This window comes from Urocampus carinirostris, chromosome 1 (assembly GCF_059441175.1).
Source record: "Urocampus carinirostris isolate Australia breed hairy pipefish chromosome 1, RoL_Ucar_1.0, whole genome shotgun sequence".
NCBI lineage: Eukaryota > Metazoa > Chordata > Actinopteri > Syngnathiformes > Syngnathidae > Urocampus > Urocampus carinirostris.
This window is the reverse complement of record NC_142349.1, coordinates 7,701,258-7,724,285: the sequence shown is the minus strand read 5'-3', so window position 1 is coordinate 7,724,285 and position 23,028 is coordinate 7,701,258. Positions and strand designations below refer to the sequence as shown.

At 38.1% G+C, this 23,028-nt stretch overlaps 1 protein-coding gene across 2 annotated transcripts in view; it reads left to right on the top strand.

Annotated features, from left to right (window-relative positions):
* Positions 1–23,028, top strand: part of grin2aa (glutamate receptor, ionotropic, N-methyl D-aspartate 2A, a) — a 224,903-nt gene that overhangs the window by 2,242 nt on the left and 199,633 nt on the right. Inside the window, exon 2 of one of the 2 annotated variants that reach the window (XM_088353451.1) lies at positions 18,522–19,025. In XM_088353451.1, coding sequence (XP_088209577.1) covers positions 18,543–19,025 — 483 coding nt within the window. In that variant the 5' untranslated portion in view covers positions 18,522–18,542. Of the gene's footprint in view, positions 1–18,515; positions 19,026–23,028 lie in introns of those variants that run through there. The other variant, XM_088353379.1, reaches the window with a different exon arrangement.

Below are 23,028 nucleotides of genomic sequence, written 5' to 3'. Positions count from 1 at the left end.
AAAGTAAAGAAGGACAAACACAAAAAAGCAGGAATGTAAGGAAAATATAACTATTAAAAACACAGCATGTCGAATATAATACCTACCAGTGTACAACATTTCAAAAATGGAGACAATGTGCAAATAGTGTAAACAATACAATATAAAGAGTTTCACCAGAGAGAAAATGTAAATACAGACGCAGCCCGACCTACAAACAAGTCAGGTTCCGGACGATCGTTTGTAAGTTGAATTTGTTCGAAAGTTTAATTTGTTCGTATGTTGCTTCAGTGCTGTATTTTGTATGTTTATGGTTTGTATAAGTATGTTTAAGGGTTGTAATAGTAACCTGTGTTGTTTTGTACTAGAAAATAAACATTTAATAAAATAATATGCTTTATAAAGACAAATAAAATAAAGTTTAACTTCCTTGTGGAAGATGGGCTTCAAGAGTACAGTTACTTCCTCCTTCGTGGTAAAAAGTGGCCAAAAAAAAGCGTTCCGACCATTTTCTCAAACACATCAAGCTTTCTTATTCCACTTTCGTTTCAAGAGAAACGGCTCGCCTCTTCCTTACACTTTACACCAACCATATCGAATGGATGCACGGGATATTAAACAATAAGAATGCCAAAGTTGCGCTGAAGATACAGTATCGTATGTTTACACACAAACTAGGAAGAGGAAGCTAGCTTTCTTCTTCTGGATAGATGCTGGGTGACCTCACACAGCACCACCACACGCCGGTAACGGGCGAAAGAAGCACTACAGCAAAATCCGGATATTTTTCGAAATCCCCCCAAACAAATATTGTATCTACCGTAAGTTGAATGTTCGTAAGTAACAACAACTGTTTAGAACAAAAGTCGAGAGACTCAAACAAGAAAACAGCATCTAAAATAGTGAATTTCCTGGACTGTAGGGCTCACCCAAACGCTCCAAATTTGTCATTAAAGAGCGCCATTAAAGAGACGAAAATACTGTAAATAAATTTGGCAATGCAAATGCTTATACAAACGGTAACCATTTAAGACTCATTTTAGTTCTGGAACCAGAATCCCTAATATTTATTTGAATATGTGTTTATTTTCTGTTTTAATCCATGTACCTTATAGTTCAAAGTGCCATGTATATGAAAAACAAAAAATCACAATACTTCTGAAGGTGCATCTTATATTCAGGTGTGCCTTACAGTCTGTACAAAAAAATAAGGTACCTTTGATTTCACATATTTTGAATATAAAATAAGTAGTACAAATGAAGGCAAACCACAATTGGATCTAATTTGAAAGTTATCTGTATGTAACATACAACATACTAACAGGTGTTATCGTAGTGATTGTTAAATTAGGAAAACGTTATTGATCCGATTCAAGTACTCGTTCAGTATCTTTAATATCGGTATTTGGATTGATCCACCCTCCTTTACTTACTTAAGTAAGTATTTTCTGTACTGTCCTATGTAAGATTACATTGTCCTCTATTCTTATCCCACTAATCAAAGTAAGTCTTCTGAGGACTGATACAATGGCCCAATGGTGTGTTAGTTGTTATGTTTGTTATTGTCACACTCCAGGAAATGACTAAAAAGTGACCATAGTGCAGCCAAAGATTTGAGACCATCATCTAAAGCAGGGGTGGACAAACTTTTTGTTTCACGGGTTGGTTAAATAATTTGGTGAATGGGGCGATCCGAGAGTAACAAAAGATGGATTTTCTTTTGTTTTTGTAGCTACAGAACCGTCATCTGATACCTTCTTTTTTTTTTCTTGCATATAGCGGTGACGATATGCGTTTATGAAGCAATATCTATTCTATCTATTCAGAAATCTGTTGTAATACTTAGCTTTACATTTGGGTATTAATTGACTCACTCATAAACTTGGCTTTTAAGCCTCCCATTAAAGTAAATAGATTAATAGATTATGTCACATTTAAAAGCGTTAAAAAATAATAAAGGTGCCGTCCAGAGTTTGGAAATTTTGCTACTCATTGCTACCGTCTTCTGGCTTAAGTCATCAATGCAGCCTCAGTCAAGTTTGTTCTGTGGTGCGTGCAAGTAAGTGCATGTCTTAAACATTTCATCATTTTGTGGGTTTGGGTTGGTGTTTTGACTGCATTTGGGACAGACCTTTTCCTTCTTCAACCATTTCCATGCTTCACTAACATAAATCAATGGGCATGAGCATTAAATCATTCTCCACCCCTGCTTGCCCATCGTATCCCCATTCTTGTTTCTTAATGTTTTACCAGTTCCGGACATAGTTACTAAAAGTAAGATAAAAGCAGATAGGTGAGGTGGGAAAAAATATCTAAAGGCTCTTTCTACTCAAATGAGTATTGTTAACACATACTTAATAGTAACAATATTCTACTTTCAACTTTTTAAGGACACCTCAAATGATGCACCCCTCCTTTAAGCATTGGCAAACTAAAATGCAACGGCTACTTCAGATAGCACTTTTGGATTAGGTGGATGGATAGACTAGTCTGAAAAGGTGCGTTTTGAGTTTGGAATAGATGATGAGTTGTCTTCTGACATCTCACCAACAGCACATTACATTTCCATGGCCCTAGTGTGTTTTTAATCCATCCATTTTTTGCACCATAGGGTTGCAGGGTACTCAAGACACGTCCAGCATAATCTTCGTAATGTGGCATAGTGGGCTACAGTTGACCATTACCTATGCTGATTGGCTTTGCCTTAGCTCAGAAAGTTGGTTTAATTCATTCATTGCTGTATCTTCAGCTGTATCTTCCAATGTGTTTGTTGCACTATCCGATAATGCAAATGTGTCTGCTTATGTGAGAAAAATGAAAACAACAACTAAAAAACAATAAGAAAAATAACAAGGAGCCCAATTTTCTCTGTCCATGGCCCTGCACAAAATGACCCAAGGCTCTGCATCGGTGTGCTGCCTGGGAATTGCTTGTCGATCCATGATGCACATCCCAGTTGCTAATTACTGTCATTATCATTCTCTTGACCCTCAAATATGTTCGGTCAAGTGTCCACTTTCCCGGACTTTGGAATACTCATTTTTACAGAATGATTTAAAATACCAACTTGAAATGGAGTGAAAATTTAATTAAAAAAGGATACCTTTCCTATAAACTTTCTGTTTATATGATGGGTTCTAGTAATGAGAATTCCATTTTTTTGGGGTCCCAACTTGCTAATGGTATTTTTTTCTTAATCGATATTTTAACAATAATAATGTAACATTGAGCACAAAAGTAATTAAGAATTAATCAAAAAAAAGATGTTTTCCTCTACGACATCAAAATCTTTACTGTATCTTTTCACTACACAGTGATCTTTTAACTTATATAAGCGTTTAACTTTTTTAAATTGAGCAACTTTAAAGTCAATCAACTTGGAATTCCCGGCGAAAATATAAATGAATAACTCTTTAGCGCTTAAGTTAATAACACAGAATAAGGTTTAAATATACACAAGTCCACCTTTATCACATTTCAACTGAAACTAGATGGAAAACCTTCAAAAGAAAATATAAGTAAAAATGGTAAATCATTCAATTGAGTCCAAATTTGGCTCCTTTTCCAGCTTTGACTCATTTCTTTTTAACTCTTTGTTTTCTGTATTGCACTCTCAGAAACGACACTACACATATTGCCAAATCACATATTACTTTGATAGAAGAAAGCAAGAGAGGGAAATAAAACAAAAGGTTCTTAAAGGGAGCCAGCTCCTGATTGGTGGGGAGCCAACTCTCGTCGAAAAGTGTTCTACACATGCGTTCTAGTTATTGATGTGATTAAAACCAATTATGTACTTTAACAATGTACAATGTGGTTTGGTGCGCCGTTTATCAGTTCATTGTTGCAAAAGGATGGACAAATTATTATTATTAGTAAGACTGATTTTTTTCTATCTTATTTTTAGTATAATATAGTATTTTTTAGTATGGTAAAGGCAAAAGGCCGTATACAGTCCCCGGGTCAAAGTTTGCCTATGTCTAAACTAAAGTTTGTAAGTGAAGCTCGATGGAATTAACATATAACTCAAATAAAATATAACTTGAAATTTTGAGTTGCCTTCTAACTGCTTCAATCAGAATCTCTAGTTTATAGAATCCTCACATCAATGGGCCTATTTAGCTTTTGTGTTAATTGAACATTTTTAGTGGCTAATTAATCATTCGAAACTCTTACCCCAACTGAAAACTCTTTTGAGAGGGCAATAAAATGGTCTTCCTTGCAGCCATTTTGAATTTGATTACAGTCGGTTAGATTAAACTCTCTTCTGAGACTTGCGTTTTTGTTGTTGTTGTTGAGTGTTTCCCATCTGAAGTGCAATTACAAATTCTTTCGACAAAGTGCTGCACAGTTTGTTTTTTTCATGGAAAGCAACTAGTGCACTACCCATTTTTTTCAAGTTAAAACCCTGTTGGGGAAAAGACACACATTTTAACGACCGCGATTATCAGCGAGAGTGCATTTGTATTCCATTTATTTGTTCTTGTTCCTGTGTGTTCTGACATCTGCTCTTAGTGTTCAACATCCATGCAAAGACCAGTGGAAGTAATCATCTTATCGGCCTCAACAGCGCATACACTGCATTAACTATATTGACAATTTCACAAGTTTTCTATAATCAGCATCACCTGCGCCAAACACGTGAAACATGAATTACTCAGCTAACCGAAAACCATCGGAATGACAGAACTATCGCTTTGAGTCTTGCCATGAACAATAATTAGTAAACCTTTAAAAAACACATATCTAGTAGGGTAGAGTATACTGGCAATTTTGGAATCGAGCCGATCTAAGTAAATACAATGTAGTACTGACCAATACCTATCCTTGTTGTTTTCAAATGTCGTGATCATCGAACAATTATACTCACGCACTCCTCGACTAAGTATATAATTATGATAAACACAGTACTAAGATTTTAGTCAATCAAAATGTTCATTTTTTTATTAAATAATTACATTGCAAACTTTAACAGTATACAAAAATAAATATTTATTTCACAACTGTTTCAAAACAATAGCCAAGAGAGTCAGACCAAAAAAGCAGCAATACAACGGAAATCCAAATACGGTATAACAATGTCTACAATACCGTCCTTTGCACAATATTTGAAAATAAAGGCAGTCCCTTAAAAACAAAAAACAAAAAAACAATAGTCTCGCATTGGCTCTGTTGCTATTATGGGGGCATATTTACAGGTTTTTGTTCAGGAACAGTAACATGTTAACAATTTTCAGTTGCAATTCAGTGCCCTCTGTAGTTTCTTTTTTTAAATGATTTTGTGTAAATGCGGCCCACTTTACCCCTGGCATTGTCCTTTTCCATAGTTGAAAAAAAAAGTCCATTCCGTGATGACCTTCCTTTTTGCCATTTTAAGCATCTGGCAACGGAGGGCACATAGATTTGGCAGGCATGATGCTGCAGCAGGCCAGATAATGAGATGTGCTAAAAGAGCACCTGTCAGTCACACATTCGGGCATAAACTTAGAGTGGCCGCAAGGGCTAGGTGAGACAGGAGGGCTTCACTATCTACATTGAGAAGTGGTGCTTTAATGAAATTTGTGGAGGAGCTAAATATCGATCCCAGGACATTAGTTAGCGATCCTAGGGCATTAGTATCGATCAGAACCAAGTACTTTATTAGTATCAATAATATCTATCAGCCTACCCCGATTATCCAGACACGATGGACTGAAGTAGCTGATTAAAATTATGCATCACTGTCTAATCATACCCAAAATACAAATATTTTACTGTTGGATAAAAGCCCTATTCACCACAGAGATAGGCTTTTAGTCTCCCAAACTCTCCAACAATGTGGCGATCACATTGTTCAGACTCACCGGGGAGTCTTATCTAAGATTTAAAGGAGGCCCCAGCAGGTTATCAAAATGAGTTCCAACAAATCTTTGACTTGTCAGTTTGTCCTTTGGAATAAGATTATTGGACCCCTGGGAAGAAAACCACAGAATGATCTTGAGAGGCCATTTCCTTTTTTTTTGTCCGGCAGCTTATCCTCAAGTTATCTCAGAGGGTATCCCACCCAACTGACTCTGTGCTGTGGGCTGGAAAAACACTGTACTGGTTTTCAGCCAATCACAGGGTATGCTTAACCTAATCTAAGTATTGTCTTTGTTTCGCAAAAATATGGACATTGTGCCCTCGAAATCCATATTTATTGTGTTGCCAGATTGGGCTCGTATAGATTTTTTCCTATCTTGAACATGAGAAATAAAAAATCATATAATCTGCTCCCAATGTCCAAAAATTATCCAATTTAACCATAACTAGCTGTACAACATCTGGAGGGACTAAAGCATGACCAACTTAGGTGACGAGGTCCCTAACTTGTTTGGGTGTTTGGGCATTTGGGCTGGCCACGGTCCAAAAATGTTTGTGTGTGTTTTTTTTGCTATTTTTTTTTTCATTTTTTATTTTCTTTGTTATTGTATGTGTTTGTCTTTCTGTCGGTCACCCCTCTTAATGGACATGACCAAGGCAGATAGATAGATAGATAGATAGATAGATAGATAGATAGATAGATAGATAGATAGATAGATAGATAGATAGATAGATAGATAGATAGATAGATAGATAGATAGACAGATAGATAGATAGATAGATAGATAGATAGATAGATAGATAGATAGATAGATAGATAGATAGATAGATAGATAGATAGATAGATAGATAGATAGATAGATAGATAGATAGATAGATAGATAGATAGATAGATAGCTGTATACCACAGTCATGATCACTTGAAACATATCTAAATATTAACTGTACATAAAAATACAGTAACAAGGAAAATAACATATTACCCAAACAAAATGTGAGTTTAATATGAGCACTTACCATGGAGGAAGTCGGCGAATGCTAACAGATAGTGAAGGACTGAGGGAGAGGGGTACGGGAGAAGTCAAGAAGCACAAGAGAAGCGACCAAAAATGAACAACACAAGATCCCGGGATCAGGTCTGTATGTCGAGGAACACACATTTTAACTGAAAAGAGGTGAAGCTGGAAGTGAGCGGTCTTGTGCACTCAGATCTCTGGTGGTAGTGTCTGAAAATTATCGTAACTTCTCTCGTATGTCGGTCAAGATTTTGCTTGAAAAACATTAGGTATCTCAAATTACTCGTGACCAAAGTAGCTTGTATGTAGAGCAATAACTATTGATTACTACATATTTATCTTATTGTTTTGTCTTATTTATCATATTTATCTTTTGAAAAATAATGAAAAGCAGCTCCTGAAAAGTAATGTTTGCTTAAAATGACAAATCATTGGTCTGTTTTCTTGTTTTGTGGTTGTTTTTTTTTGTTATTAGATCATTCGGACATGTGATGTCATTGTTTGCCGTTATTTGTATGATAAACAACAGCCCAATAATTATAATGTATCTTGATGATGTAGCGTCTAAAGTCACCCCCACCCCCCACGCCGCTCACCTCATCTCCCCTTTAAAAAAATGTCCTAAGAAATGGATGCACAGCACCCCAAGGCACAGCTAGGATATTTTTATGTTGATGTGGGGTGCTTTTTCTTGCGGACAGTACAGCACTATCTCGTGATTTACTGCCCGTAGCTGGTCCACACCACTGAATCTAAATCGGTTCAAAGTAATAAACTGTTTTTTTTCATCGGGATTTTATTATTGTGTTCAAATGTATGGCTAAGATTGAAACGCATTAGCTCGACGCTAAGAAAAAGAAGTAGTTTCAAGCTCACTTGCAGTATATATGCTTCTCTATCATAATTGAGAGGTGTCAGCTGAGGCGCTAAAGGTGTCTGAAACAGGTATTGCCCTCGAGAACCTCTCGTTTGAGGTGAACTAGGCGCATCCAGCCGGCCCTGAACCAGAGAAATATGGTCAGATTTTAGCCTGTTAAAGCTGGGAAATTGGTGAGTCATAGCAGGGGATGGACAAAAGACTAAAGTACTGTGGTTCCTCTTTAAAATAGCACATCTAAACACGAGTAATTCATTATATGAGTATTATTCGTAACAAAATACTTGCTCGCTTTACAAAGGTAAATCCAGTTCACGAGTAGTCCCATATACTATAACTAGAGACCGTTTAAGACCGCTCAACGTCAGAAATTGCTCGTCCGAGTGAGCGCTTGTGCTTCGCACCATCAGATGCCTGATTCCGTCCACTTGTTCCTACTACGCAACAAGTTTTTTTTAATCATATAGCATCACCTTGTGGCTTTTTGTGACCCTGGCCATGAGGTCTGGTAAGCAAGATGGTAAAGCGTCTTCCGAGAAAAAAATGAAGGTGACATGAATTGAAACAAAGCAGAACACAATAGTTCATGAAGTATAGGATAATAGTATCTGTGTGAGTGACCCATCTAAGGAGTATGATCGGTCAACATCTCGTATTTTTACACTTTTCAAATAGAAATTTGTCATCAGGGCTATTGGACCGACCAGGGGCTGTTTTTTAAAAAAAATTGTTAACTATGTTTCATGACGATATGGAAATACTTTTTTTTTGTGGAAATTAAATGAAATGAAATGATCTGCATTTATATAGCGCTTTTCAAGTCAATGACTTCCCAAAGCGCTTTAGATTGTGCTTCACAATTCCCAATAGCGGCCGTGTTCTGTGCAGCCATGTAAGGCGCTAACCTGTTTATTGGGGGTATTGGGGGGTTTAGTGTCTTACCCAAGGACACTTCGACAAGTAACACGGACAAGCCGGGATTCGAACTGGGATCCCTTAATCCTAAAACGATCGCTTAACCTCCTGAGTTACTGCCGCCCCCAAATGCAACAAGGAACTAGCGAGAGATAGTGACACGAAGAGCACAGGTCGCTGTCTATATACAGGGAGCAAAAACTGGAGGAATGTTCTGGTAAAACCAGAATTGATTTCAATGCCTGCCATGGCTGGTTTGAAAAAATTCAAGAAGACAAATAGCTCTGTCACTGTGGTTTAGCATGAGGAAGCAACGAGTGCAGGCTTCAAAGTCGCTTGAGAGTACTTGCCTCGTTTGAATAAAATAAAAAATAAAAAAACATAAACAGTATGCTGCAAAAAGTGTGTATGTGTATTGAAAGTTTGAGTATATCGGAGTGCATAGTACGTGATCACATTTTTCATGCCACCCCCTGCTAACACCCCTGTTACCATCCATCCATCCATTATCTGCACCGCTTATCCTCAGTAGGGTCGCGGGGGTGGTGGAGCCCGTCCTAGCTATCTTCGGGCAGTGGGCAAGGGACACCCTGAACTGGTTGCCAGCCAGTCGCAGGGCACGCAGGGACAGACAATTCGCTCACTCATTTACACCTAGGGACGATTTGAAACGGCCAATTAACCTCACATGCATGTTTTTGGAATATGGGAGGAAACCGGAGTGCCCGGAGGAAACCCACGCAAGCACGGGGAAAACATGCAAACTCCGCACAGTAGGTTTGGTCTCATGACCTCAGAACTGTGCCGCACACGCGGTAACCACTGCCCCGCCGTGGTGCCCACACCCCTGTTACTCTTCAATGATTTTAGTGATCAGGAAGATCTGTTTGATATATATTTAGGGTTCACAGGGATGCTTTTGGGAGGTCGGGAATGGGCCTTTTAGTTTTTATTCATTACATATAGGGAACATTTGCACTTGTAGGTCATTGTCTTCTACGCTGGATATCCTGATCTAACTCATACCGCAATGCAACAAAATCGTGTACTGTGTGAGAAACTAAAAATGTACAGTTGGTTGCGAAACTATTTGGACCCCTTGAACTTTGTGACCTTTTGCCACATTTCAGACTTCAAACATCAAGATATAAAACTGTAATTTCTTGTTAATTGAGTTGAGTTAATACTTTGGAGCACCACTTTTTGCTGCAATTACAGCTGCAATTCACTTTGGGTATGTCTCTATCAGTTTTGCACATCGAGATATTTTTGCCCATTCCTCCTTGCAAAACAGCTTGAGCTCAGTGAGGTTGGATGGAAAGCGTTTGTGTACCACAGTTTTCAGTCCTTTCCACAGATTCTCAATTGTATTGAGGTCTGGACTTTGACTGGACCATTCTAACACCTTGATATGGTTTTAGGTGAACCATTCCATTTTAGCTTTTGATTTTTGCTGGAAGACAAATCTCCGTCCCAGTCTCAGGTCTTTTGCAGACTCCATCAGGTTTTCTTCCAGAATGGTCCTGTATTTGGCTCCATCCACCTTCCCAATTTTAACTATCTTTCCTGTCCCTGCTGAGGAAAAGCAGGCCCAAACCATGATGCTGCCACCACAATGTTTGACTGTGGGGATAGTGTGTTGAGGGTGATGAGCTGTGCTGCTTTTACGCCAAACATAACATCTTGCATTGTTGCCAAAAAAAATCGATTTTGGTCTCATCTGACCAGAGCACCTTCTTCCACATGTTTGGGCTTTCAGGTGGCTTGTGGCAAACTTTACACGACACATTTTGTAGATATCTTTAAGAAATGGCTTCCTTCTTGCCATTCTTCCATAAAGTCCAGATTTTGATAGTATACGACTGATTGTTGTCCTATTAACAGATTCTCCCACCTCAGCTGGAGACCTCTGCAGTTCATCCAGAGTGATCATGGGCCTCTTGGCTGCATCTCTGATCAGTTTTCTCATTGTTTGAGCTACCATTTTAAGGGGACGGCCTGATTTTGGTAGATTGGCAGTGGTCTGATACTCCTTCCATTTCAATATTATTGCTTGCATAGTGCTCCTTGGGATGTTTAAAGCTTGGGAAATCTATTTGTATCCAAATCCAGCTTTAAACATCTCCACAACAGTATCTTGGACCTGCCTGGTTTGTTCCTCGTTCTTCGTGATGCTCTCTGTGCTTTAAACTGACCTCTGAGATTATCACAGTGCAGATGCAGTTATACAGAGACTTGATTACACCCAGGTGGATTCCATTGATGATCGTTAGTCATTTAGATCAACATTGAATCATTCAGAGATCCTTACTGAACTTCTGGACAGAGTTTGCTGCACTGAAAGTATAGGGGCTGAATAATTTTGCACACCCACTTTTTCGTTTTTTATCTGTCAAAAAAGTTTAAAATATCCAATAAAGTGTTATCCACTTCATGATTGTGTCCCACATATTGTTGATGCTTCAGAAGCATTTACAGTTTTATATCATTATGTTTGAAGTCTGAAATGTGGCAAAAAGTCACAAAGTTAAAGGGGGAAAATAGTTTTGCAAGCCACTGCAGCTCTAAGTGGTCCACAATGGCATTTGCAATAAAATAATTGATTTACAGTACAGGTAATAAACAAGCGTTTTAATTGAGTTCGAAAAATTATGATTTATTGGTCAACGATAGTCTGATAAAAGAGACACGGACAGAGGTTACACATTCATATCATGAGGGAAGGCAGATGGAAGGAAGACTAGGTAGAGGATAATTGAATATTAATTCCCAAATCTCTGAAGAAAAAGAAGAAGAAATATTCTGGTCAATCTAATTTTTGTGGCTTTTTGCCATTTTAATAACAGTCACTCCTGTGTTTTATGCAAATAGGCATCCAACACAACTGAGAAAAAAAAAAACATTTCGGAATTTAAATATTCTTATTTGGAATTCAGACTACTATATGTGTCTGGTCTTTAAACACACCATGAATTTAGCACAGAATGCCATTGGGTGCTATGCTTAGGATAGTTCTGGGTTAGTAAACAAGTGACCCACTTCATGATGAGAATATTCTTTATCAAAATAACCTTAAAAAAAAGCATAGCCATTGCGTAAGACAGTATAATTGAATAACTCTATTGTGAAAGGGTTAGGGATTACTGGATATACAGTACCTCATTTAAAATGTCTTACCATTTAGTACCTCTTAGTAGTAAAACAAACTTTATACATTAAAAAAAACTCACTGAGTTAAATAAGCAAAATGCATGAACTGGTATACCAATGTGCATTTTTCCAAATACTCCTAGATTAATAAATTAGTATTTGATGTAAATAACATAAACCTCAGTTGGAGGGAGCTGACATGACTGTCTGCCATCTTACTTGAGGTTGCACTTCACAATACAGCAAAGTTAGCGGTTAAATATTACGAAAGTGTCCCTTTGATTGTTTTTAAGTCTGCAGTCAAATGTAAAACGTGCTATTCTAGTCAGGATTGGCAAACCCCAAAAAACCTTATGAAATGCCAGGCAAAAAAGATAAATAATTGTGATCAATGATCACTCTGGGGCTGTGAAGTTTGTATTCTTTCTTGTGCTTTATAGCACTCATTTATGGTAGCACTACATAATACAGCAACAGATGTTGCGGTCAAATATAACACATTGTCCCTACAACTCGTTCAAATGCGTCTTCAGAAGCATTATCCCTGAGCGCCACAATGTATATATACTTTTTCAAAAAATGTCATACAGGCTATGTGAAGTGAAACATATGTGTGTTTGTTAATTTCAAGTCACAGTAAATTTCATTTTAAGTGTACATTGTTTATGTATCATATTGGTTAGGTCATGAGCATTCCCAGTCACTGTCAAGCCTCTGGAAATTATTTTAGTAGGATATATCACCATTAAATGGCATTAAGAGCTTTGAACAGATCTTTGTCCACACGTCAAGGTTGCCCAACAGCCTTGTTTTGATTCTTGCGTATGACAGTGTGTATGCCACCTACATAGCAAGTATAGCTGTGTGGTGAGAAAAGCAACGATATACATACAGGCAGTTAACGCTTCAAAGCTTTATTCTTTCTGAAAAAGATGATGAAGTACCTTTGTCATCATCAGGGCCAGGAGGGGTGACGTTTTGTGCACCTCCGCAATTGCCATGTTGCGCAAATCCTGTGATCACTTTAGCGGAAAAAAATTGGCACTAAAGTTTATGCATCGTTCATGCATTAGTTTAGTAGTCTTGCAATAAAATGTTATTTTGCAAGCCTCGTGCCTTTGTGTTTATAGGAAGCATTATTTGGATATTGAAGGTATCACAGGTGCAAAAAAAACATCAAGTTAAAGTCCCGCTTGAATGCATCCTTTCACAAAAGCCTTTTTTCCCCAGAAGTTTTCTTTGGAAACGAGAATTTTCAAGAAACTAAGCAGTGCTCAACTGTTGTTTACTAAAAAATGGTAGAAGGTAGAAGTGACCTAGCTCTTTTAATGAAAAAACGAGAGTTCAATCATTCTTTTCATATGATTTATGCCTATACAGAACTACATTTTGTGTCAGCCTTAAACAATGTGTCAAATTGGCCAAAGTTGGCTGCCACTGGCACTTCCCATTTGAGAGAGACGTTCGTCATTGAATGAGTTCAAAACAATCTCCTTTAATGCAGGGTACATTATACCTGATCAATGCACACACCTTGTACGTCGGCTAAGTCCTGGCAAAGTAAAACGTAGACCTGCCGTTATCTGTATTAACTGTTCCGGCTCAGACTTTGTGAATAAATCATACACTTGGATGTATAGAGTACATTAATGCAACTTTAATGAAGGTTCGGAAGATGCAAGAGAGAACTATCATGACACCAGCAGTAAATGCAGTCATATTAATCATCATGTAAAGATAATGCAATGTGAATTATTAATTCAAATCTAAGATGGTTACAGTTTGTGTTAACCTGAAAACAGGCTTTGTGGAAGTGTAACTCTAGAGTACCAATGGCAGCCTATAAGAAAAGACTGCTTGATTATGTGTGTGTGTTTTTGTGGATAATTATGCACAAGTGCAGGGCAATCTAGTGTGTCTTGCGTTAGAGTGGGGGGAAGAGTGTGTAAATTGTGTTTGCGTGACTGCTATCCGTGATTACGACCATGCCTGCCAAACATTGTTCACTGTTGTGGTGCCAAAAGAGGGGTAGCCTTTGTGTGACGCCATCCTGCTTCAATACCGTTTGCCTGGCAATGCGTGCATGCTCACGTTGTGGGTTTTGCGATTCCCCAAGCTTTTTTATTTTCCGCTTTGTTGATCTATTCTTCATTTTAAACCATATAACATCATTGATTTCTGATGCAAAGTGAGGATTTTTTTGCAGGCTGATCATGCTGGAAGGAGGATTACCACTTATGAGGCCCCTTCATGGTTTCTTATCTTCCTCAAGTTGAGGTTTTGAGTTTTTCCTTGCCCGCATGTTGGTTTAAATCAGGGGATGGTGCAATTGCGACCTGTGGAGTCCTTTGTTATTAAGGACTATACAAATAAATGTGACTTGATGTGTGGTGGTACAAACTTAAAGTATGGTTCATCGTCGTGAGGTTTGGGAGTATATGAGCGTAATAGGGTAAATATATTTGAAATGAAGTACGTAGTATGTGTTAAGTGACACAACTGGATAGGATAAAGAATGGGGAAGTAAGGAGAAGAACTGGTGTGGTGAAAGATCTTGCTGAGAGGGTTGATAATAATGTTATAAGATGGTTTGTATATATGGACAGAATGGATGAAAATTGTTTGACTAAGAGAGTCTGTAGTTCAGAATTGGAGGAAAATAGAACAAAAGGAAGGCCTGAATATGGTTGGATGGATGGGGTGCTCTTGATGTGTGGTTGGTTAATTTAATCGATGGAAGAGTGCGTGCTAAGGATAGACGTGAAAGGCGAAGGATAGTTGAGAATGACTGATATTGACGCAGCTCGAACTGGCTTACCTGGGCTCCCAGGTGGCCTGTTTCGGCCAGCGAAGGGGCCGAGGTGGGATTGACCATATGATGCAAGGAAGTAAATCAGTGTATGCTGCCAGGCCTTTCTGCTGGTGAAAGGTTGGATGGCACAAAAACTCACCTTCTTGTTGTGCTGTTGGGCTTAATGTTCGGTGTCAGGTTGAGAAGAGCCAATTGTACAGAATTTTTGGTAAATGTTAGTGTGTTCTTGACATGTCATTATGTTGTCAATTGCAAACACCTGAATGCAGGTAACAAGCCAGGGTTCTCAAAAATATGCTATTTTATTAAAGAAAGTCATCAACACAATAATAAACAAATGGCAAAATCAACAATAGAACTGCCTGAACCATAAAACTAAAAACAAACCTCACAAATCAACTGTAAATGAGAAAAGAAGTAAATTCTTATTAGTCGAAAATGCTACATCATGGACGTCTAGTGGTTACATTAAATAGTACACAGTGTCCTTTTAAGTATCCTCAAACACTTAAGATTTATCAGGAGATTCCAGAAGTAATCAGCATTTTTCAGACAATAAACAGATGAATGATTTTGAATGTTGCAACCTATTTCTTGCACAGTTATAAGAATTTAATATTTTCACCCCATATAAGTCAAAGGGGAAAAACTCAAGTTGACGGAATAATGGAATTTTTTGACACCAAACAAGCAGATGAAAGTGAAGGAGGAAGTGGGAGATTCTATAAATAGACATATTGAGTCACAATAAATTATTTAATCTACAAAAAAAAAATATATATTTTCCATTATTCAAAGTAACATGATTTCTGTCCTCGGTGCAGTGCATTGCAAATGTTTTTCTCCTCTTTTTTTAAAAGTCCAGGGACCTTACTACAAAATTGATTGGGTCAATGTACTGCAATTTGTATTAACTTGCTGGTTTTATCCAATAGGACATTACATTTTACAGGCTCTTTATTTTGTCCGACAGAAACGGTGCATAACAAGGTCTTTTCATGGTCAATCCATTCATGTTGCATTTCATGTTTTTTATTTTCCTCCAATACTTTTTTCCTATCCTGGACAGTGAGAACTGAGTGCGATCATGTTACTCTATGGCTGTTTAATTGGTTGAAAACGAGTCAAACGACACTATTGATTTGAGAAACCAGACTAGACTATACACGTAAATCAGGATCATGTAAAAATCAATGAGTGCCAATGCATATACTTATAGACTTCTCTGGAATTGTTGCACGTGGGGTAAACACCTCCCAACATTATTGCTTCCATCACACAAAAAGTAATAGTGTCAATGATTGATTTACCTGTCGGTGGGCTTATGGGGGAATGGAAAATAATTACAGTGTCATTATGCCTTGACTGTTGGCGTAGTTGTAAACAAAATTATACTTCACAGGGGTCAAACTGATTCATTGATGGAACTAAAACGTTATGTTTCTGGGGAATACAGACTAACGTTAGGAATCCCTTAGACTTTGCTGCTCCCAAGATGCATTTTACGGTTTCTTTCACACGTCTGCCCATATTGTGTTTAATGTTCAGCAGGGCTAGAGGGTCTGATAGCTACAGTTTATTTTGAAACACATAAAAACCTCCCTGTTTTACAGCTTACAGTGTATCAGAAGCTATGCCAGTTCTTTGCTAGAAGAAAGTAATACGTTTGATGCGAAGAAAACATCCAGAATGTAATTGGATGCAGAATGAAAGTTGATCCTATGGCTAGTCAAAATTTGGTAGTTGAACACAACAAATCAAGTTGCAAATTTGGTAGCTTACCACCATGAAAGGTCCTTGGGCTTCTTGCTCAGTCTGGTCGTCTTTAGTCATCTTTCAGATAATTGCAACTTTGGTTACTTGTCATCCAAACAGTATCTGTTTAGGTAATCCTCTTCATAATTCAGGCATGTTTTGCATAACAGATTCTGTTGGACCTCGCTGTAATGTATGCATGCATCTATCAATGATGGGTTGCAACTGGCTTATCTTGAGGACACCGTTCAAAAGTGTGAGTGGAAAGGCTTAAACAAAAAAACATGGTTGGCTAATGCCGTTTATATCTCACTTTTGTCGTATTGAATCAGAGATAACTAACTTATTTTTGAAGGTGAGTAAGATTTGCCCTTCCATGCTCATACCCTCAAATGGTGTTAACAGTCAACTAAAAATGCTGTTGGTTTTTCCAGTTAGTCAAGACAAACACTGGTCATTGGAGACTAGACTCAAGCTGGAAGTAAAATGTGGATAAAGCTGACTAAATTCTTATCTAAATTTGCCCTGCAATCACAGGGCAGATTACATTTGCTTGACAGCTGTAACAGTAACCATACATTGTCAGCAATAAACAACATTCAAGTCATATTTAATATGTCCTTCTGACACCCTCCTCCTTATATTACTCACACATACACACTCACACTTAGGCATTCAACCTCAATTGTTCATGCTCTCTGAGCATTGGGGGTCCAAGAAGTCACTCTGGGAGATCAAGGTGTAAATTGTAGCACATATGAGATCATGTTGATGTACTTTCCTGCCGCGGCTGGTGGAGAGGAGCTGATGTCATCATTACATGCCCTACCTGGTTCTGTCACACTGATTCTGCCACTGTCTCATCACATAAAAATAGTTCCCAGCCAAGCCCACACCACACACTTCAGTATGTATCACTTCAGGAAAGTGATGGAAACATTTTCAAGCGCTTAATACGATTTTGTTGGAATGTTTAATCAGTTGAGAAGCTTTATTGTCCAAAAACCGGTCTGTAAAAGCTTTCTTAATTTCTGGGTCTTTTTTTTTTGCAAAGTCTATGTAAAATTGTAGGATGAATGATGATAAAACTTACTTTTAAAGACGTTTTGAGAAAATGACAGTCTTGTATTGTATCAATACAGGAACTCTTACAGGGTTAATACCTAATGCCTTCAGTTGTAGTTTAGTAGGAAATCTGTGGTTCGATTTTTTTTTACACAAAAAAAAAGATAGAATTACTGCACCAGTAAATTAAGAGTAATGTATACTTTATGGACTATCACCTTTTGATTTTCATAATAGGTCTGCCAGGGTGTAACCCGAGCCAAGATTAAAAAAAGATCAATAGCACTATTTGTTAAAAACTGATTCATGATATTGAGAGTAGAAGTGGGAACTGGGGTAGGTTAACCAAAAAATGTCTTGTTTCATATTCTTTATCTATCATTATCATTGTCTGCAGAGGAAAGAGATTGAAGGCTGACACCATTTAGTGACCTATCATATCGAGTTGTGGCCATATTAATTATACATTAAGAAAAAACAAAAACAATTTAGGGTCACCTATATAGGAAAAACATTTGCTGGTGTAAACAACATTTTGTATTTGTCCGCTATTCATATTTGTTCAATGTATTGAGTAAAGAATGACTGTCAGCACCTCCCATCCTGTCTCAAAAATGTTTCCTGGTCTGCAATATGTCTCAAAAACATGCCTATATCGGACAAGAGAATAGTCCCAAACTGTGAAAAACAGTTTTGTTTTTTGTCTGCCAAAGACCCCTGATGTGAAATTAAAAACTTTCAGAGAACCCTTCGTAAATCAACATGTAAACCTCAATTATTTCACTTTGATGTACATCGTGAACTCCAAAAGCCTTATTTTGAATTGAGATCCAAGTATTGGGAATAGGAAATAAACCTAAATTGTGGCACTTTGATGTACATCGTAATCTCCAAAATCTGTATTTGGAAATGAAATCCAAATATTGGGAATAGGAAATTTACCCTTGATTATTGCACTTTGATTTACATCGTAAACTCCAATAGCCATATTTTGAATAGAGATCTAAGTATTGGGAATAGGAAATTCATTATATCTGAGTCTGTCTCTCTTATGTTTTTCACAAATTTACTAAAGGAGCTGTACTCTAAAAAATGTGTTTCTGTCATGCAGGGGCTGAAGTGGTTCGGAAGTATGTCCCTCAGCAATATAAGAAGCAAGCGGTGGAGTCGAAGGAGCAGCGGTTGGGGCCCTGGCAGTGGCAGTCATGCTGTGCTGCTTTTCATAACGTTACTGGTTGTGGTGACCTACATGGCCAACTCTACATTAGCTCAAAAGCAGCGAAGTGGAGGTGCCTCTGAGAAAGTGCCGGTCTTAAATATCGCAGTGATCTTGGGGCGAACGCGTTACATCTCTGACCGAGACATCCGGGCACTTTGGAGTAAGGAAGAGCCGATTGACGTCAACGTGGTCAGTCTGTTTGTCAATGAAACTGACCCAAAAAGCATCATCACGAACATGTGTGACCTGATGTCCGGGACAAAGATACACGGTGTGGTGTTTGGCGATGGAACAGACCAGGAGGCCATCGCCCAGATATTGGATTTTATTTCTTCGCAAACGCTCATACCGATCCTGGGTATTCATGGAGGCTCATCCATGATCATGGCTGATAAGGTACGGATGATTGTTGGGAAACTGCGTGTAAGTAATGGAAGAGTGACTGTTTTATGTTTGGGATGTTTATGATTTATACATTTCTGCTCGGACCGCTGTGAAAAAGATTGAATCTGCTAATGGTTCAGTTTCCCCTCTCTGTTAGGGTCTGGGCAAACATAGATTAAGAGGTCTAATGTTGTTTTTTTAATTTGCTGCCATAGTTACTGGAGTTTGACTGAATAACATTATATCTAGAGTTGCTTTCTGCAACCCACAGTTTTAAGTATTAGTAGAACTGCTAACCACCAAGAATACTTTCAGAAAGGGTAATGTGATAAAACGTGGTTACAGGGCAGATAACAAAGGTAAGTAACGGAAACAGCATGCTTTTGCTTAAAAGTGCATGGAGTTCATACAAAAGCACACCGTCAGTTAACAGGAACACATTTCAGTATTTTTTTTTCCCAATTTTCTTCGAATGAATGCACAGCTTTGAACACAGAGGCAGAAGTTAAAGGTTGAGAAAACATAGGTAAAGTTTAGCAAAAATGTTACAAAACACCTGCCTCAGCTGCAATTTAAAAAGTTTGCTGCACCATTACATGTTCACAGACCTTGATTTTAAGAGGTTAGCTTTTTATCACACATCTCTTATATAGCCAACAGTTCTTTCAAATACCGGTGTGGCTTATTGACAAGTCGGAGTGAAGGCAAAGCAGAGTCTACTTAATATTCACAGAGGTAATCGCTAGACCCTTTTTTGAAATATCAACTGTTTTATTTCCCCATGAGAAGTAAACAACATAGAACTAATGAAGCGTTGACTATTCCTGACGTTTTTTTGGTGTGTTAGAATAGGCCATTTCAACATGAATATTACAGTATCTTATGATTGTTGTAAAAGTGGGCAAAGGAAATACTGTCGTGTCACTGGATTACATAATACTTCCCCCCTCCTGTTCCATGCCATTAAAAACACCCCTTTGTAAGCTACCTATTTTCCACAAAAAACCCAGCATTATAAAAAAATGGTTGCCTGCCCTTCGGAAACATACATCAATGATTTTTTTTGTTTTAACAGGAACTATACAGTTGTCTTAATGTTACCGTGGTCATGATACATGGATCTGCAGTGTTAAACGTCGCAAGCTTTAAGTAGGGGTGTGAGGCAGCAAGGGAAGAGGAGGGGAAGGTGTTACTAGGAACTGATGAGGTGGAGCGACGAAGCACAGAAATGAAGGACTGAAGGATAATCCCTTCGACCGGAGACGAGGTTGAATGGGAGGGAATTACAAAATGTTCAGATTGGCACAAACCATACTCAAGGCCTCTTTCAACAGCACACACAGATTCTCGCAAACACACCAACAACTCATATCGTTTAAGTGCAACAGTTCGGCTCTTTGACGCTTTGAGTACTTTTTTTTCTGAAGGAGCAGAGAAGAGAAGACTTTTTTTACTTTCATGTGTCCGGCCCACACGTTTGTCGTCTTTTATTTCCCCGACACATTCTGCTTCATTTCTCGTAAACGGATGACGAGCTTCTGATCCAAATGCCGTGCACCGTGCTGCCTTGTCTCCCAATTGGCTAATGTATCGCACACACGAGCTCAGCCCTTTGCCTTTAGGTTACACTCCCATTTATGTTCCTGGTATAGTCATAAGAGAAGTCTTTGAGTCATGCGTGTGTTTCAGATGATTTCATCAGAACTGTCGCATCTTTTTTCTTCTGTGACCTCCTGGGACATAAAGTGAAGTCTTGTAAAAAAGTTTTTTTAGTAATGTAAACAATTTTAAAGTGTTTTGATACTGAATATAAAATTAAATATCTTGGAAAATGAATAACTGCCTTCAACACATTTATGTTTAAAACCCAGGTTGTGACGGGTAAAACAAGCAATGGAGTTGAGCAATTACGCTTAGTTTTTTTATGAAACACATACAGATTATTCCATATGTGATGTGAAGAACAATGCAATATGGTTTTACAAATGTACTTTTCAACTGGCTGACAATCACCTATATACTAAAAAGGCGGGCTGCGACGAAACAAAATGCTCTATTTTAAACCACGGCTTCGTCTAGACCGGGTCTTGCAAGTTCTGATAAACTCAAGACCACCTAACGGCTAACTAAAAAACACCACTTGAAACACTGTAGAGACTGAATAACAACTGAATCAATGCATATTAAGTCATGTGATGATATGGAGAAGTATACAATTCTAGTCAAACATATGAACAATCTTGAAGTGCATTAATTACTACTTAAAAAAAAGTGAAGGGGCTGTAAATGACCTAACTAATAAAGGCTTATAAATCCAAAACCCATACAATCATGACTAAATATGGAGTGAAACATTTCAACATTGCAACACTCTCTTTCATAAATAATTCCCTACTAATCAATTCAAAATAAGTTTCACTTTTATAAAAAGAGTATTCTAAACATTCAAGACATGTGTATTAAACATCAAATCCTGGCCACAAATGCATAGGTAGATGGAGTAAATAGTATTAGGGTTTGACAAAATTTTAAAGGGGAGAAAATAGGTTTCTTTGGCTATAGTTTAAATAGTCTTAATCCGTAATATTATGTCAAAATCAGTGTTGAAGTTCCCTCCGACTTTAAAGTCCTCCAGTGTGCTTTGTGATTGTAGTTTCCACATTTTCACAACTCCTGTACTCCATAAACGTTACGTCTTTAGGTATGGAGGTGAAATTTTACGCATTCATCCTCTAAAGCCTAAGCAGTAGAGACTCTCCCCGCCCTATTCCTTCCAGATTTTCCGTAATCCTCATGTGAAGTATGAGGAGAAGCTCGCCTCTGCTGATTATGCCTTGTAAGACACTCTGTGTGTTTGTCTCTTCGTGATTATGCCTTCATACTGCGTGTGTGAAATTTCCTTGCGTATGTGCTTTAATGGCTTTGCCCTAACTGTATGCACTCTATGTACTGTAAACATGCGACTGAGCGTTTCCTCTTGCCGACTTCACGCAAAGAATAAATCTTTACGTGCTGATGATGCCCAAATCCACAAGAAGCTCTTGAGAATGATATTAGCGAGAAATCCCCTTTAAGAATACATGATAGTGTTTATTCATCTTTTCTTGTTGATCAGATAAAGGTTGCCAAACATTGTGCTTTATGATTGGGGCCATTTTGCATGTGTTTGATTAAAATGATCCGTGCTCTTGCACTGCGTTGACGCCTGTTTATTCTTTTCTCACTTCCTTGCATCACGGCCTTAATGATCACACGCCCTCATACCTTCAGCACTTTAATTGTGTGGGTAGATGTCTAGCCTGGTATATTCATGGGCTTCATGCAATTCTCCCACTAAATGCTAATCGAGTCGCTCACTAGCCTGTAATGCTGACGGGACGGTAGTTGTCACGAACGCTGTTCATTCGGCATTCAATAAGAACTCATGTACCGAGACCAACAGTTCACTATCTCTGACACGGTTTATCAAATGTGTGTGTGTTTTTTTTTTTGTCCCAGCTGCTTTCTTTTTCAATAGATGTCTGATATACGTATTGGTGGGCTCAAAGCATCACATGTAAAGGGTGATGAATGAAGTAAAAATAGCTGCCCAGTTTCCCTACCAGGGATATCTTATGATGTCATCATCTTGTGTAAGTCCCGAGTGTTGTCTGCTTGGTTATCAAATGCAAAATTAGATCACAGTACGACCACATCTTCAAATGTGTAATCCCTCACATTTTCAAGGTGTCCCTTTATACTATTCCTACGGGCTATAATAACTTTGGCTATACTGGCAGGTCGAGCACCCAATAAATTGAGTTCATTTGCCTGATCCCAGAACATACATGGAAGTGTTTTACAGTCACTGCAAGGAAGGCAAGTATTTTGAATATCACTCAACAAAGAATTGGTTACCAACTGGGTAATTTGAGGACCCACCGTTCAGCTCTATTTACAGGCTGCAACCTAAATCAAGAAAACAAATTCCACTTCCCAAATATAATGAATGAAAGGCAGTTTATTCCAGAAATTG